The sequence below is a fragment of the Rhinolophus hipposideros genome, assembly GCF_964194185.1.
Source record: "Rhinolophus hipposideros genome assembly, chromosome: 7".
Classification (NCBI taxonomy): domain Eukaryota; kingdom Metazoa; phylum Chordata; class Mammalia; order Chiroptera; family Rhinolophidae; genus Rhinolophus; species Rhinolophus hipposideros.
Window position 1 is genome coordinate 49,981,014 of NC_138053.1, and position 17,454 is coordinate 49,998,467.

A 17,454-nucleotide genomic window follows, 5' to 3' on the forward strand; every position below is an offset into this window, starting at 1 on the left:
GTGTACAGTATTCGTAAATGAATATGAAACCGCTTCCAGAGTTTGGCCTCTTCATCGTCCTACCTGCACTAGGCTGGACTCTTGCTAGAAAAGGTTCTCCCACGACCTTTAAACTATCATAGCTCAGAATCTGGAATCAGAAGTGCGTTTAGGTTAGGCTCAACCAACTACAAGCTTGTTTATTATTCTAAAAAAGGGGGGAGGGGGCATTAATTATAATTCCCAGCTGCCAGGCCTGTGGCGAGATTTAAAGAGATGAGGGCTGTGAAAGTGCTTTGTAAACTGAAGAGTTATTCAAAAGAACAAATGTCCTCTTTTAGGATGCCAAGATGCATAGTTCATCGCTGCAAAGATAAGAGATCTTAGCCCCTAACAAGCATCAACGGAGTTTCCACCAAGCCAGGCAGCAGGAGGCCCACGAGCTCTCCCTGCTGGCTCCTCCCCCGCCTCACCGGCCCGGGACCGGCCTGACGCCACAAGGGCTCGGGCGCCGGCCTCTGCAGCCCGCCGGCCGCTGGGGTGAAGTCCCGTGCTGGGGCGGGGCAGGCCCCGGCCTGCAGTTCCTGGTTCTATAAGTGGTGCCGACGGCCGGTGGCTCCACAGGCGCGGGGACCGTGGGTATCGAAGGATGGGCGCACGCCCCGCGGCGAGCCTGCCCCGAGGCCCCAGCCCGCGGCGGCCGCCCCTCCCCGGCGTCCTCCCGCTGCTGCTGCTGCTGCTGCCGCCGCCGCCGCCGGCCGCGGGCGCGGGGACCAGCCGGCCGCCGCACCTCGTCTTCGTGCTGGCGGACGACCTGGGCTGGAACGACGTGGGCTTCCACGGCTCCAACGTCCGCACGCCGCACCTGGACGCGCTGGCGGCCGGCGGGGTGCTCCTGGACAACTACTACACGCAGCCGCTGTGCACGCCATCGCGGAGCCAGCTCCTCACCGGCCGCTACCAGGTACACAGCGCCCCCCGCGGCCAGCAGCCCGCGCCCGGCCCCGCCCCCGCCTCCGGCCGCCCCGCTCCCCGGCCGCACCGGGCCCGCGAGCCTCTCGGCGGTGGGCGGGGGGGCCCGGGCGAGCTGGGCTCATTTCCCCGAACTGAGTCTGAGCCGAGCGGCTCTACCCTGGCGGCGCGGTCTCCGCTCCTCCCGGGCCTGCAGCCCGCCGCAGCCTCTGCGCATGCCCGGCTCCAGGGCGCCCGCATCCCCAGCGCCCCACCTCTCTCGGTGGTTTTCTGTGTTTCGTTTTCTAAAGGTCGGGTAAAGGGGTGACTGGGGACTGTTAGGAGCTGGGCCCTGCGAGCGGGTAGGCCGAAGGGTCGGAACGGATGCTGCGGACAGTGCCTGAAGTGGGAGGGTGGACAGGGAGCCGGCCGGGCGCCCAGGGCAGCAGTGAGGTGGGAGCCCGCAAAGCTGGCGGGAGCGTTACAAGGAAAGAGCGCCCACAGCTGGGGCGACTCTGGCCCCCCGTGAACCCCACGGTCAGGGCGTGGACTGACTGATCAAAGATTAAAGTACTGTTTCCAAGTTTCAGCAGCCTTGCAAGGAAACCTACCCAGGTTGGCTTTTCTTGGGCTGCTGACATGCCTTTCAGATTTAAATTGTATTCAACGCCTCTGAGCATCTTCATTACCTCTTCAAAGGTTCTCTTTAAAAAGTTGTCTGTAGTTAATAAAGTATACTTGTGGAGAGTGTGCAGATGCTGGATCACTAAGAATATCAAGAATATTTGCATAGTGTTTTACTGTTTCTAAAGTTAGTTCTTGAAACAGTCCATGAGGTAGCTGTTATTTTTAATCCCCTTTTACAAATAAGGAAACACATCTGTAGAAATTCGATGACAGGTTAAGAATCACACAGCTAGAAAGAGGTCAAGCTGAGTTTGTAACCTTCCTGCAATCACTGTCATTTCAGGCCTCCAAAATTGGACTTTTCCCCCCTTAATTTGAGTAAGATTGACATTTTTATAAGATCCTGATGTGATTATGACCATATTAAATACCAGTAAACGGGAGTTGTTTGAGAACACATGCATCTCTCTCTCTCTCTCTCTCTCTCTCTCTCTCTCCATATATATATATAGATAGATAGATAGATAGACCATATATATGGTCTATTTAAAAATCATATTTTAAGCCCGACTGTGCAAATCACAGGAGATAATGCTTGAACGTTGCCCTCCCAAATCCGTGTTCATATTGCCTTTCAGATCAACCCTAGACTCATTGCCTGAGATCAAGAGAAGGGAGGGTTCACTTGCAATCATGATTTCCACAGTGGTCTGCAGACGTTTATAAACAAAAGATAGAGTTTTACCGTAGTCAGAAATAGCTGTAGCCAAGGTTTGCAATCGAGATAAAAGATGGTTCTCTTCACTATCAGCTCTCAGTACTTTCCAAGGTTCTAAATTTGGCTGCTAAGTGTAATCAGGAAGTGTACTCTGATGCACATCTTACCGTGGAGCTTTGTAGGGCTAATGGGGCATTCTGCTAAAGAAGAAGGGAAAGGAGTGAAGGTCTGCCCAAAATGGTTCTGCATTTGGTCTGAAGCAAGAGAACTGAAGTCAAATTGCAGAAGAATGGGAAGGCCATTCATTTCTCTAACTTCCTCCCTTCCAACAGACTTCAACAGGAAAGCAAATACCACACTTCAAAAACTTGCTCATACAATTGGCTGCTTTCATCCCCTAACAACCGCTTCCACCGATCATCAACATTCCATCTTGGGGGGAGGAGGGAACTTCAGCATTTTTAGAGGACCCTGTGGTTAAGAAGTGAAGGAAGGGTGGAAGGTAGGTATTCCAAAATAGTTTAGAGACCATTCAACATAGCAAGCTAGGTTCCCCAAACATTTTGCTTCACTTTTCTCCTCCGTTTTATTCTGTTAGAGTTCGTGAGACCCAAATAGAAATTACCTTGGGTTAGCAAGCATCCTTTTTTAAAGAAGTCAATATTTCTCAAAGTATTAAGAAGCCTCATTGCCCCCAGATACTGCATACTGGTACCATTCTGAGCACTTCACATTCTCACAGGTAACCCAGGTAGTACTGTTATCCTCCCTATTTGATAATCAGGAAGCTGAGGCTGGAAGAGGTTAAGAGACTTGCCGAAGGTCACAGGGCCAGTAAGTGGTGGACCAGGACTTGAAATGGGCAGTGAGGCTCCATAACCACTACACTACATTTCCTACTCAGAATTATTAAAAATGTCATCTCAGGAACTGATTCAAATTATTTTTGGACATTTAGGTCATTCCTAAACATCACAATTAAAAAAAAAAAACATCAAATTTCAGGTTAGGAATTGCCTATGTTAAATGTAAATTGAAAATAGGGAGAGAGGTTTTATTTCTGAAATAGGTCATGTATTGTGTATAATTTTAGACAATAAAATGAAGACGTTTGTTTATTTTAAAATTAGGTACTTGCAAGAACTACTTAATAGTCATATGTGTGAATTTAGCAATTTTGCTTTAATATTTAGAGATCCCCTTCCCATAATAATCTAACTTTAGATTAGAAAAGTGTAAGATGATAAGCAAACCCAGATTGACTGATTGAACTTTGCATTCCCAAGAAGTTCTGAGTTTTAGTTTTTCAGCTTATAAAAGTATTTCATGAAGAGGGCCAGTTAGAAATTATGAGATGCGGGTTTCATTCTTTGCTGTGTCGGCCTTCAGACTCTGACCTCCTGGACATCATTTTGCACAACATCTGGAAAATATGGGAAGAGGGCTTAACTCCAAGGCTCTATAGCTCTAAATTTCTTTGACTTGAAGACTCTTGTATCCATTAGAGCAAATACCTGGCTTGGTAAATACACATTATACTCACTAACCCCATCTACTGGTAGAAAGAGAGATTAGCCTTGCCCAACCCTAAGTGCCTTACGTGGTGCAGGAGCAGCTTGTTCTGCTGTCCAAATCTTGTTCAAACAGGAAGGTCAATTCACCCTTTAACGTTGAGACATTTAATTGATCAAAATCCTCACATATGAACCTTTTTAAACCTGCATGCTTTGCAGAAAAAAATGGAGTTTGGGAAAAGGGGGAAAGAGAGGAAAGGGGACTGATTAGCAGATAAGATAGGAAGTTACTGGTAAATTCAGAACTAGCATTCAGGTTTCTGTACACTGTTCTTCCCACATCCCTATCTGACTCATTCATTCCATATTTTAAAAATATTTTTAAAAATCTATATATTTTGGAATAGAAAGTACATTCATATGGTTTAAAAACTCAAAAGTTACAAAAGGGCTTACAGTGAAAATTTCTTCCTACACACACACACACACACACACACACACACGTACACACTCTCTCCCTTAGACATCCAGTCCCCATCTTTGCAGGCAAACAGTGTTGTCTGAAATATATATATATATGTGTATATATATATATATATATATATATATATATCCTTCCAAAAGTATTTTATGCATATACAAGAAAATGCATATATAGATATTCCTCTTCTCTCTTTTTATATAGATAGTACCATACTCTTCATAATGCTTTACACATCGATTTTTTTTTTACTTAATGTTTGAAATTATTCTATATTGTTACATAAAAAGCATCCTCAATTTTTATGGCTATGTAATATTTTGTCAAATGTATATATCATAATTTATATAACCAGTCACATAATGATGGACACGTAGGTTTTTCCAGCCTTTTGATATATCAAAGAATGCTTAAGTCAGTACCTTGTAAATGTGTCATTTTGACGTGTTTGAATATATAGAGGGTGCCAAAAAATGTATAGATATTTTAAGAAAGGAAAAAACTGTATTAAAATTATAATATTCAATATATATGGATATCAAGATGAATACAGGTCACGTTTGACTTCTCCAATTACAAGAGGTGCTCAAAGTGGTTGCCATCAGCGTAATTTTAATACAGTTTGTTTCCTTTCTTAAAATGTATATACAGTTTTTTTTGGCATCCTCAGTATCTATAGGATAAATTCTTTAAATGGGAATTTTCTTGGTTTAATGAATTTGTAATTTTGATAAATATCGCTAAACCACAATTCAATAGGTTGTATCTAGGGTTTCAGGACGGGAATTCCTTCCCACCTGTTCTCGGGAATGTTTTTTGCTTTCCCATTCCCGAATCCCAAGAAAAGTTGGTCGGGAAATCGGGGAAATCAGCTCTTTGAACCCAGTAATACCCACAATGGGAAATAAACGTACTACTCGCAATGTATCCCTTAGATATTTTCCCCATTTATTGCTATCTAAAGTTACATTGTGTTACAGTGTTACATGCCACCAGACATGCCCACAGACACCACAATCAGATTATCACATGACCAGCTAATTTTAGCTCTGTAAATCGAGCACATTTGATCATGGAGAACAGGAAACAGTTTGTATTTACACAGAGAAATACTTATTTTCACAGCCCAGGATGTGACTACAAAGTCATCTTCAGGTGAACTAACTAAGGAAATCTAAGGTAGTTTACCTTAATATGACATTGCAGTCAAATCCTGGGTTGTGAAAATAAATATTTCTCTGTGTAAATACAAACTGTTTTCTGTTCTCCATGATGAATCGTTTCCACAAAGTGACGGCCGATACTACCAACCGCACTCGATCACTTATGGAAAGAAGAGTATTACTAAATATTGAGAGGAATATTGAATTGCTTACAACCTGTAAGATTAGCAGTTGAAGACTTAAGCAATAAAGAAGCTAATATTCTCACAAGTGAAGGAATTTTTAAGTTGCTGTTCAGTAATTTAGAAAATCAGAATTCTTCAATGAGCCAAATGGTTTTAAAGGAAATAAAATTTGAATTGGTTAAATGTAGAAATAGAGATCTTGTGTCTCTCACAAAGGACTTGAGCAGTTAGTTGTCTATGTGAGATGGAAGAGGATGCATTTTTTGCCTTGTCAAGTAAGAATGAAATTGCACGATTGGCGAAGTCATTAATGGAAAGACTTTTTAAAGGAACATTTACAGCAGAAGAAGTTCCAAGAGAAGAAATAAAGGATGTCCTTACAGAGAGTTCTTACATTAACTCAGAATCTGATCTGAAGTGTGAATTGACTAAAGCAATATCAATTTCGACATCAAAGCCTATCCCTATACATGCAGACAAAATATTTGCTTCTCTAAGGAAGGGAATGAGCTTATATGAAGCAACTCATTCTCTCACTCCCAACTTGAAGATACTTTTAGCTGCACTCATAACAATTTGACCAACCTTTACAGAAAATGAAAGAAATTTTTCCACATCAAATATATTTGTTACAAAGCAAAGATCACAATTGTTTGATTGGAAAATTAATGCTTTATGTTTCTTAAAGTTTCATTTTAAAAATGACAAATAAAAACTATTTGAGGTATTGTTTAAATTTTCAAATATACAGTATTCGCATTTGTTTTCTATTAATGTTTAATTTAATAAATACAATATTTAAATGAGATTGGGAATGTTAATACACTGTGTGATATATGTAAAAACTCACTGTATACTATAAGATTTGGTTAAATAAAGTAGGTATTAATTTCATTGTTTATTTTTTGAGAAAACCTGAAGTATAACAGAAACTTAGCCAAAATGATACTGTCCTGACCCCTGTTTAGTGCTCAGAGCAAGAGATGCACTAGTCATGAAATTCCGGTCGACCTCCATTTACGAAATTTTATTTACTCAAGTTTTGCATCCACCTTTTATATATAGGAGTGTCTTGAAACCTCTGAAAGACTGTGCTGGGTCCATGAACCCTGGTCGCCCCCCCCTTCTCTACGGCCTTTCTGTTTATTAACATTTACTGTTACAGCCATTATTACAGATGATCAACGAAAATTAAATTTAAAAGATTATTTTGGGAATTCTCGAGAATTCTCGGGAAATACGATTTCCCATTCTCGATTACCGAAGGTTCCAAAATGTCGGGAATTTGGAATCCCGACTTGTATCAATCTACACCAGTAATATATGATATTGGTTATTTTTCTATACTCTTAAAGTTATATTTCACACACCATAAAGTTTACCATTTTAAGTGCATATTCATTGGTTTTGCATATATCCACAAAGTTGTACAACCATCACCACTATCTAATTCCAGAACATTTCCAACACCCCCAAAAGAAACCCCATAACCATTAGCAATCAGTCCGCATTCCCTTCTTCTCCCAGCCCCTGGTAACCACTAATCTACTTTCTATCTTTATGGCTTTGCCTATTCTGGAAACTTCATATAAATGGAATTATACAGTAGATATCCTTTTATCCATATTGTGACATGTATCATTCCTTTTTATTGCCAAATAATATTCCATTGTATAGATATACAAACATTATTTTTACATTCATTAGCTAATGGACATTGGATTGTTCTACTTTTGGTGATTATAAATAATGCTGCTATGAATATCCATCTACAAGTTTGTATTAACATATATTTTTCAGTTCTCTTGGGTGTATATCTAGGAGTGGAATGCTAGATCATATGGCAACTATATAGCTTATGTTTAACTTTTTGAGGAGTTACCAAACTGTCCACAGCAGCTGCACCATTTTACATTTCCACCACCAATGTGGGTTCCCATTTCTCCACATCTTTGCCAACCCTTGTTATTATCTGTCTTTTTGATTATAGCCTTCTAGTCAGCCTAGTGAATATGAATTGGTATTTCATTGTGCTTTTGATTTACATTACCCCAGTGACTGATGATATTGAGCATCTTTTTATGTCTTATTGATCATTTGTATATTTCTTTGGAGAAATCTGTACTCAGATCCTCTGCCCACTTTTTAATTGAGTTGTTTTGCTTTTGTTGAGTTGTAAGAGTTCCTTATATATCCTGAATACTAAACCCTTTCCAGATAAATGATTCGCAGATTAGGAATCTGACAACCAAAGAACATTCTTTGACCTGTTCTTTGACATTCTTATAACCTATTCTTTGGTTGTCTTTACTTTCTTGATGATGTCGTTTTATAAACAAAATTATATTTTGATGTATTTCAATTTATTTCCTTTTCTTTGGTTGTACTTTTGGTGTCATATCTAAGAAACCACTATGTAATCCAAGGTTATGAAGATTTACCTCTATGTTTTCTTATAAGATATTGTAGTTTTGGTTCTTACACTTAGGTCTTTGATCCATTTTTAATTGATTTTTGTTTCTGTTTGAGGTATATGGATGCATGTGGATATCCAGTTGTTCCAGCATCATTTGTTGAAAAGACTATTATTTCTCTGCTGAATGGTCTTTGCATCATTGTTAAAAATCAATTGACCATAGATATATGGGTTTATTTCTGAACTCACAATTCTGTTGCATTGATCTATATGTTTATCCTTCTACCAGTATCACACTGTCTTGATTATCATAGCTTTGTGGTAGGTTTCAGAATCAGAAAGTTTGAGTCCTCGAATTTTGTTCTTTTTCAAGATTGTTTTGGCTATACTGTGCCCCTTGCATTTCCATGTGAATTTTAGGATGAACTTGTTCGTTTCTTTTAAAAAGAAAAAAAAGGCAGTTGGAATTTTGACAGGGATTGCCTTGATCTGTAAATCCATCTGGGGAGTATTACCACCTTATCAATATAAGTTTTCTGATCTATGAATATGAAGATATCTTATTTAGGTCTTCTTTAATTTTTTTCAACAATGTTTTATAGTTTTTGGCATACAGGTCTTGCACCTCTTTGGTTATATTTATTTCTAAATTTTTATTCTTTTTGATACTGTTATAAATGGAATTGTTTTCTAAATTTTATTTTTAATTATTCATCGCTAGCGTATAGAAATGCAGCTGAAATTTGTATGTTGGTCTGTATTCTGCAACCTTGCTGAGCTTATTAGTCCTAATAGTGTGTGTGTGTGTGTGTGTGTGTGTGTGTGTGTGTGTGTGACCTTTATGATTTTCTGTATATAAGATCCTGTCATCTACAAATAGAAGTAATTTTACTTCTTCCTTTCCAATCGGGATGCCTTTCATTTAATTTTCCTTCCTAATCACCCTGACTTAAACCTTTAGTACAGTATTGAGTAGAAGTGGCAAGAGTGGACATCCTTGTCTTATTCCTGATCTTACAGGGAAAGCTTTCAGACTATCAGTATGAAGTGTAACACATTCATTACTTCTTTCATTCAACAATTTATTGAGCAACTACTTATGCTGGACATTATACTACCCTCTGGGGATATCCTGGTACTTACAGTCTGGTGTGGGGTGAGGTTACGGGAAGGAGTGACCAAGAGGGGGGTGAAGTAAACACATAAACAAATGAGTGTGGAAGGTGAATTTAAATGGCGTGGCAATAAGTATGGGGAAGAAAATGAAGTAGGTCAAGAGATAGAGACTCAGGAAGGTATCACCAGAAGGTGATATGGGCAGACGCCTGAATGAAGAGAGCCATGCAAAGATCCTGGGAAAGAGAGTTTAACACAGTGGGAGGGACAACCAAAGTAAAGGTCCTGAGGCTGGGATGAGCTGTCCTAAGAATGGGGAGAAGCCCATGTGGCTGTAGCTAAATGGAGAAGAGGACAAAAATCATGCTAAGAGAGCAGAAAGGGAGGCAGGGTCTCCCTGTACCTAACTGCCTGCTCATGATAAACTATTAAACTTCAACTCAACCTGTTTCTCTTTTCATGCTACTCTTATGTTGAAGGCTGCTATGTACTAAAGAATGTGTCTAATCTAACAGTGTTCTAAATAAATATATTTTAAGGAACTAATGTAAGGTGCCAGGTGGTTTTTTTGTATATATGTAATTTCAGTTAGAATTAAATTTTATCTTTCCCTTTTTTATAAAAAGAAGTCTTATATTTAAAATTGCCTTTAAGAAATACATTCACAACTCTCAAGTATAAAAGATATTAAAAAGAGATATATGTTAAAAAAAGAAAGATCTTTTCATCCTTTCCTCTGGCCCTCCTTCTCATAGGTAGGTAGCCCCATTTATTAGTTTCTTGGTATCCTTTGGAGGCATATTATACATATAATGAAATAGATTATATATTCATTTCCCCCTTATTTAAAATCTCAAGATTAAAATACTAATTTAAAATTCCTTCAGGGCGTGTTATTAAGGATACAAACTTGCAATGAGTAGTAAATAAGACCTAGAGATCTAATGTACAGTATAATGACTATAGACAGTGATATTGTATTATAATCATCAAACTTGCTGAGAGACCAGAACTTAATAATTCCAGCCACTAAAAAGAAAGGATAATTATGTAACACAATAGAGGTTTTAATTATCACTGTAATGGCAATCATATCACAATGTTTAAATGTATCAAATTAACACGTGATACATCTTAAATTTACACAGTGTTATATGTCAAATATATTTCAGTAAAGTAACACGTAATAAAGATGTTTATAAAAGTAGTAAAGGAAATAAATAACAATCCTTCAGCTTTTCTGATAGAATTTTTGTATTGCTTGTAGTTCAAGTAGAAGACTTGAAAATACTGAATTTCCATATTCTTACAAATTTACTTTATTCAATAGAAAATATTCATCACACCTCTGTACTCCTAAGTATGGTTGTTTGTTCTCAGGTCTGACTTCTCCATCAGATTGCCTTGCTTATTCTGGCCTGGAGAAGCACTTGGTATTGAACAACTAAATGAATGAATGTGCGTTAACACCTGAGAATTTCCTGAAGGAGCTCATGGGTTGACACGTCATTTCTCATGCCTCTGCTTCCTTTTTAAGATACTAAAAAGATTGAAGGGTAACAAAAGTGTTAGGTCTTAGTGGGAACACTTCCTTTTGGGAAAAATGTAACTTTGGTCCTCACCTGGGAACATTCTTACCTTGGGAACTGAGGGGACCACTCCACCAGAACTCTATAAACCTTGGCAGAGAATAAAAGCAATGAAAGATGACTCCAAGGTTTCATTCTTAAGAGACCCAAGCCACATGTCTCTTAAACACATTGATAAATGGACAAGACGTCTTCATGGCTTTTCACTCACCCCCAAGCAGAACCTTGGACAGGAAATAGAGGAAGGAGGCTATGCAGGAGCATTGTGGGGAATTGTGGACTTTCGCTTCAAGTTTGCTTTAAGCATGTGAGAAGGTAAGACCCATGGCTGCAAGCAGAAGAAGGCACGGCATACTGTGGCATGGAAAGGAGGGGGAGTTCTGCCTGAGGATGCCCTCACCTCCCTGCTCCTTCCTCATTGTCCTCAGTGTTCTGCCTGCCCTTCTACATGCTTGCCTCTCCATGGACTCCTGTCCCTGGTCCCCTCTCCCCTGGGCTCTAAGACTAGATGTGGGGCAAAGAAGAGTGAAGAGCTGGAAGAGATGGGCGGAGTGCTTGGGGAAGGATATATATCATGAATTGGGAGTGTTCATAGGACCCCCTGGCAAAACCATCCAAGGAATGAGAGATAAGAGGGGCATGTAGTCCAGAGGCTATAGGTGCCTCTGAAGAGAAAGCACTTGTTAGTCTTTATTCCTGACTCATTTTGGGGGAGGAGCAAGGATACATTAGCTCCACTGTAATAGGCAAGATGGCCACCTACTAAAACACAGCAGGGAGCCTTGGGGATCACTTGCTCTGGTGGGTCTTTTGTTTTCACTGAAGCCTAATGTCCTTCTTAAGCCTAGCCAGAGCCTGGAAGCATTTTCCAGAAAGGAAAGGGGTGTCTGGAGGCCTTATTCTGCAAGTATTGAAGATATTTTAAAGAAACAAGTCCATGTTTTACATTTTTACTTTCCAAGTAATTAGAAATGAGAAAGTAAGGAAATAAGTTTGGGACTGACTGGAATATGACCCGTTGACGTGGGATTTTTGTTGTTGTTAATGATTGATTTTTGATGTTTGTTATTTCAATAATCACTTTAAGCATAAGCTGTTACTGTCTGGTAACTCTCTTTGTTTCCTTAATCATATTACTTTACTAAAAATTATTTTTCCTCCGTATTCTCCTCCCTTTTCATCATGGACTTTTGGGTGGATTTATAATTTAAACTAGAGGAAGGCACTGAGACGATTTTTGCCTTGTTTATTCTTTTTTACAAAAACATCCCTTTGTGGATTTAGTCAGAGATTTACACTCTTTGCTAATCAACACCAAAATAAATAGACCCTTAAAGCTGTCAGTGACAACAGCCAGTTCTGTAGCCTGAGTTCCGAAGGACCAGGCCAGATGGCAAAGCCAGGCCCCTGACACACATAATATGTGTTCTGTAGCTCTTGGCTTCGGCAGCATGGGCAGCTGACTGCTTTTTAGAAGGCTTAAGGGGGGAGGGAGCAGATTCTCCACTATCCATTTGTTTTGTGGGGCATCTCCAGGAATAAACCCTAAGGTGGCATGAGTGGTACTTGACTGTGGTTAAAACCTATAGTGTACCAGCCAAAGAACAGGCTGGATATTCGGAACTCCTGGCTGCCTCCCAGCATGTTTTGTGATTGTGTTCCGGTCATGAAGCTTCCCTCTGGGCTCTGTGATGTGTAAAGTGGAGGGGTAGAGCTGCCCATTTTTCTGAATTTTCGACTGCTGTAACAGGAGATGTCGCATAAATATGCGGGTGCAATGAGGGTATGACTTCATCTTGGACAGGTCAGACTGACAGGGTAGAACCTTCCTTCTGTTCAAATCAATGTTATCTCAACACTGTCGAGGTTGGGAGAGAAATAGCATCCCTTGTCATGTATGTAGCAGGGATTCATCTAGTCCCTGGGAGAGTTTACTGTAATTGTAGCTGAAATATTGTGCGTTGAGCTTCCAAACAGATAATTAATCAATAGACCGCCTGGACTTCTGAAAGAGGCATTGTAAGAGGTCCCGATGTGGGAACCACTCTCCTTTCAGTAGAATGGGTCCAGGAGATTGGGTTTTCTCTTTTAAATTCATGAGACTATACTGCTAGTATCGTCTAGATCTACAGAGGACTGAATAACTCACAGAATCAAATAAATTTTTTGTGTGCAACAGAGCCTATAAACAAGACCTTCTTACAGTGACCTCACGGAAAGAAACCAGAGACAAGCCATGTCCTTCACTGAATTTGTGGACCCTTTGCCATTGCAGAGGGAATCCTGGATGGTCAAGTAAAATTTTAGAGGAAGCTGTTTCTCGCGAGAGGATTTGGTTTAATGAAGAAGAGACAGCTTCTCTCCAATGGTAGAGAGAGGGGAATCCCTTTGGGCTTTCATATATTATATATAGGACCTTCTCCATTCACACATACTCTCCTTGAAGATCAGTATTAGAGTGGAATTGTTTCAGATGCTGCTGCATTTACAAGGGGGTGCTTAGTTTCTCCTTTTGATTCCTGTTGGTGCCCTGTTATCGTCCTGCCCCAGGAAGCGTGGTGTGGCACCATAATTCTGTGCTAAACTCAAGTGTTGGGCTGGAACCAGCTCAGCATTTGCTTGTTTACAACTTCTCTACACATTATAGCTTCCTTCCTTCAAACAGTGTTTGAACAGACCAAAAACATGATTTTGGATGACATCCAGGGTTTGGCTTCCACTCCCCAGTAATGCCATAAAAATGCTCTGTCAAATAAATTCTCAGGAACTGAAAAGAACAAATTCCCTGCTCCATATGATTGTAGATAATAGAAGCAGGCTTCAGCTGACCACCTGGCTTGGTGCCCATGGCCCAGGAAAACCGAATTGCACAGCATCCCTTGGCAGTGCTTTCCAGCTGTCAGAGTTCATTCTCTGCATGTGATGGATGAGCTTTCCGTTTAAGAAATTTGCACATAGCATGTATCTCCACTGGGTCTTTTGAATTCCATAAAATATTATCTTTCCTTATCCTGCTCTGTTGCCAATTAATATGTATTATGAAGTTTTTGAATCCAGGATTAATTTTCTATTGATAAACTTCTAGTGTTAACCATAGATAGAATCCTTCGATGATTTGGGGGCTATGTGAATGTGTGTGTGTGTGTGTGTGTGTGTGTGTGTGTGTGTGTGTGTGTTAAGAGGAATGTTTTCCTTTCCCAGTCTGGGATTCCAGCTGGGAAAAGATGGCACATTCAAATTAAAATAATTTAGGGAGGGTTAATTTGCAAAGGGACTTATTTAAAAAGGTGTGAATGTGTGAGGGAACAGGGACAGTGTATAACCCAGTGGAGTTGTTACTACCCCTAAACTAGAAGGAAGGAAAGGAAATGGCACTTACGAGAACCTAGAAAGAGAGAGTCCTGTAGAGAAGACTGCTTTCAGAATGGCTTGCAGGAGAGACAACCTGGCAGTCTGAAGCCCTTCCCTCCCTCCAGGCTCTGTCAGGGCTCCCCCGTGGCTGAAGCCAATCAGAAGCCAGGAGGCAAGGGGGATCTTTGATTTGGTCCCCATAGGTTGGCTTCCCAGGGTACAGAGCAGGACAGAAGGCAGAGTACGGATTTGGAGGGCACATGGAAGGCATCTGGCGCATATCCCAAAGTAGGTGTCCAGTTACTTCTAGGAGAGGCATAAAAATTTCAATAGAAAAACTGACTTTTATTTTTAAACAGTTTTATTGAGGTGTGATTGACATATAATAAACTACCTATTTAAAGTGTACAATATGATAAGTTTTGATATGTATATACCCGTGAAACTGTCACCATCACCAAGATAGCAAGCATATCCATCATCTTCAAAATAAACCTACTAAAGTAAACCTAACATTTAGGATCTTCTACAGCTTTTTTTATGAAGCTGTGGAAAGGTATTATGAAATTAAGCAATAACAGGTATGATTCCAAAAGCGTTGTCTCTGAAGACACACACACACACACACACACACACACACACACAAATGAAATTCAAGACAATATCAAAGATTATGTGAAAACTAATACCGAGTAGCTTATAATAAATTAGGGGGTAAAAGATGTGAGTTTGAAAGGTTTTTTTTGTTTTTTGTTTTTGTCTCTATGTTACATCTATTTATTGCCATATATTTAAAACAAAACAAGACAAAACTCTGAATGTTTCTCTTCTCAGTAGTCAGTATTTGAATCTGAGGAAATCAGTCATGTGAGCCCTTCGTACCAGCAGCACTGTAGAGCTGTAGTTTCAGTCTATGTGTTATATGATGTTTATATGCAGCACAACACACTCCTGGGGACGGGCACAGGCTTGGGTGCATGTTCTTACAATGCCACCCCAGCTCCTCAAGAAAGTACATTGAGAGTAGGTGAAGGGGTGTGATATGTTATTGATAACAATACTTAACAGTGATTACTATGACCATTGTTGAGTGTATGTGCTTGGTGATAGAGCCAGCATGAGATTTAATTCTCTGAGCTTTGTGCTTTTCTGCTTTAATAAAAGCAAGTAAATCATTTGCAAACCCATTTTGTTTTTTTTTCATTTTTTACCATTTATTAGTAATTGCTTGCTACCCACCTGATAGCTGATGGAGGCACCAGAGACTTAGGGCCTGGGTTGTCAACCTTCTGTTTCCTAAGAGCTCCCTTCCCTTGGGAATCAGAAGTGCCTGGCACTAGGGAAAGGCGGCATCTAGTGCAGAGCTGAATATGAGGTCCTATCCCTACTTCTTACAAAGAAGAGCACCTACCCGACTAAGCCAGGATAGGGGGAGCAAGTGTGAACTTTTAGGGAAGGTGGGGTTGGGCAGGCAAGGAAGGAAGGCCCTGGGAACTATTACCCTTTTCCCCCAACTTATGCCCCAGCAGGGGTGCAGTGGCAGCCATCAGCACAGAGCTGTGACAAGGGCCACATTGGCTTCTATGCTGGCCTTCAAACTCACCAAGCAAATTCAGGTCTCATGGCCTTTCATTTTTTATTCCTTATACCTACATTTCTCTTGCCCCAGATTTTTGCAAGGCTCTCTCTCACCTCTCTCACTTTATTTACTATAGATTACTGTACTGTTCCAATATCCCCTCCTGGGTGAAGCTTTCTTTGCCACCCTACGTAAAGAATCACCGGTCACTGTCTCCCTCTCCCACTTTGGTATCCTCATAGCAATGATCACAATCAGACATTATAGCATCAGTTGTCAACTTTTTGGTCTTAGGACCTCTGCACATGCTTAAAAACCATTGCGGACTTATGTTTATGAAAGGCTATGCCTTTCAAAATTTACTGTAGCAGAAATTAAAATCGAAATTTAAAAGTATTTTTATTCGTTGAAAAACAACAATAATCCATTGCATGTTAACATAAATAACTTATGAAAGATAACTTTATTTTCCAAAACGAGAACTGCATGAGAAGAGTGACATTATTTTATATTTTTGTGCATGTTTAATGTTAATAGAAGATTGCTAGATTGTTACACCCACTTCTGCAGTTAATTTGTTGCCATATATTGTTTGGGTAAAAGTTGTGTAATTGTGGATATTTTATTTTAATATCATACCAAGACCCAACAAGTGATGATTTCTTAAAGGCTAGTTATTGTGTGGTCCTTGTACCCTCAGCATACTTGTATGAGCCACTCCCAACCTATGAGTCAGATAGCTGCTTTCTTTTTTAAGGAAAAGTTGGTCACTGTCTTTTGAAATTACAGTTTATTTAAAGTGGAGTAAGAAATACAAATAATCATTATACTGTTTGATTATATTGTTGAATAACCCTTTAAAAATCACACAAATCTTGAAAGATTATAGAAGCTAGTTATAATCAAACACTACTCATGTATAGAAATTGGAACACTTTTTCCTTGATAGATCCACAGCTCTTATTATGGCTACTTTTTTGAGGTAGGAATTGAAATCTTAGTGGTTTCTAACACAGTGCCTTGATAAATCTTTATTGAAAATATCTAACATTCGTTAGAGTGCTTTTCTTTTTTTTTTCCAAATCCTGTTTATGTCCATTAACTTATTTGAATAAGTGAGTAAAGTGCCTTTCAGAAATAGCCTTTAGCCAGTACAGGAACAGAATTAAAGATTCCTGTACTACAGATATATCCAATAAATTAGGCAGCCACTTTATCTGCTTATTCAAATGTTTCAACATCATTAATTCATAATTTTATGTTTATCTCTTTAAGATCCACACGGGTTTACAGCACCAAATAATCTGGCCCTGTCAGCCCAGCTGCGTTCCTCTGGATGAAAAACTCCTGCCCCAGCTCCTAAAAGAAGCAGGCTACGCTACCCATATGGTCGGAAAATGGCACCTGGGAATGTACCGGAAAGAATGCCTTCCAACCCGCCGAGGATTTGATACCTACTTTGGTAATGGAAATGCACATGTTTCTTTAACAACTCAGATGGACTGCAGCCATCTCATAAAACACACCCAAGTGTAATCAAATGAAATACTGTAACAGGAAACTTGAACAGAGTGTGAATCAGCACCACTGTGGAGACACTGTCTAATGCCACCTCCATAAACATGGCTCTGTGTTCAGCTCATGGCGGACATGAGCCCACAGGGATCTTTGCCAGGGCTAAATGCCATGTTGGGGCATTCAGAAAATTTGCTGCCTCCACATCTGAGGCCATTGTCCTCTTAGAGAACCTTATTATCAAAAGGGGATACAGATTGGTTTTTTTTG

General features: G+C 40.0%; 1 protein-coding gene across 1 annotated transcript in view; it reads left to right on the top strand.

Moving 5' to 3' along the window:
• The first annotated feature begins 453 nt into the window (after window positions 1-453).
• ARSB (arylsulfatase B) overlaps window positions 454-17,454 on the top strand; it is a 146,639-nt gene continuing 129,638 nt past the window's right edge. The window contains exons 1-2 of the mRNA XM_081054635.1: window positions 454-943; window positions 16,945-17,131. Of these exons, the coding sequence (XP_080910761.1) occupies window positions 629-943; window positions 16,945-17,131 (502 nt within the window). The 5' untranslated portion in view covers window positions 454-628. The remainder of the gene's footprint in view (window positions 944-16,944; window positions 17,132-17,454) is intronic.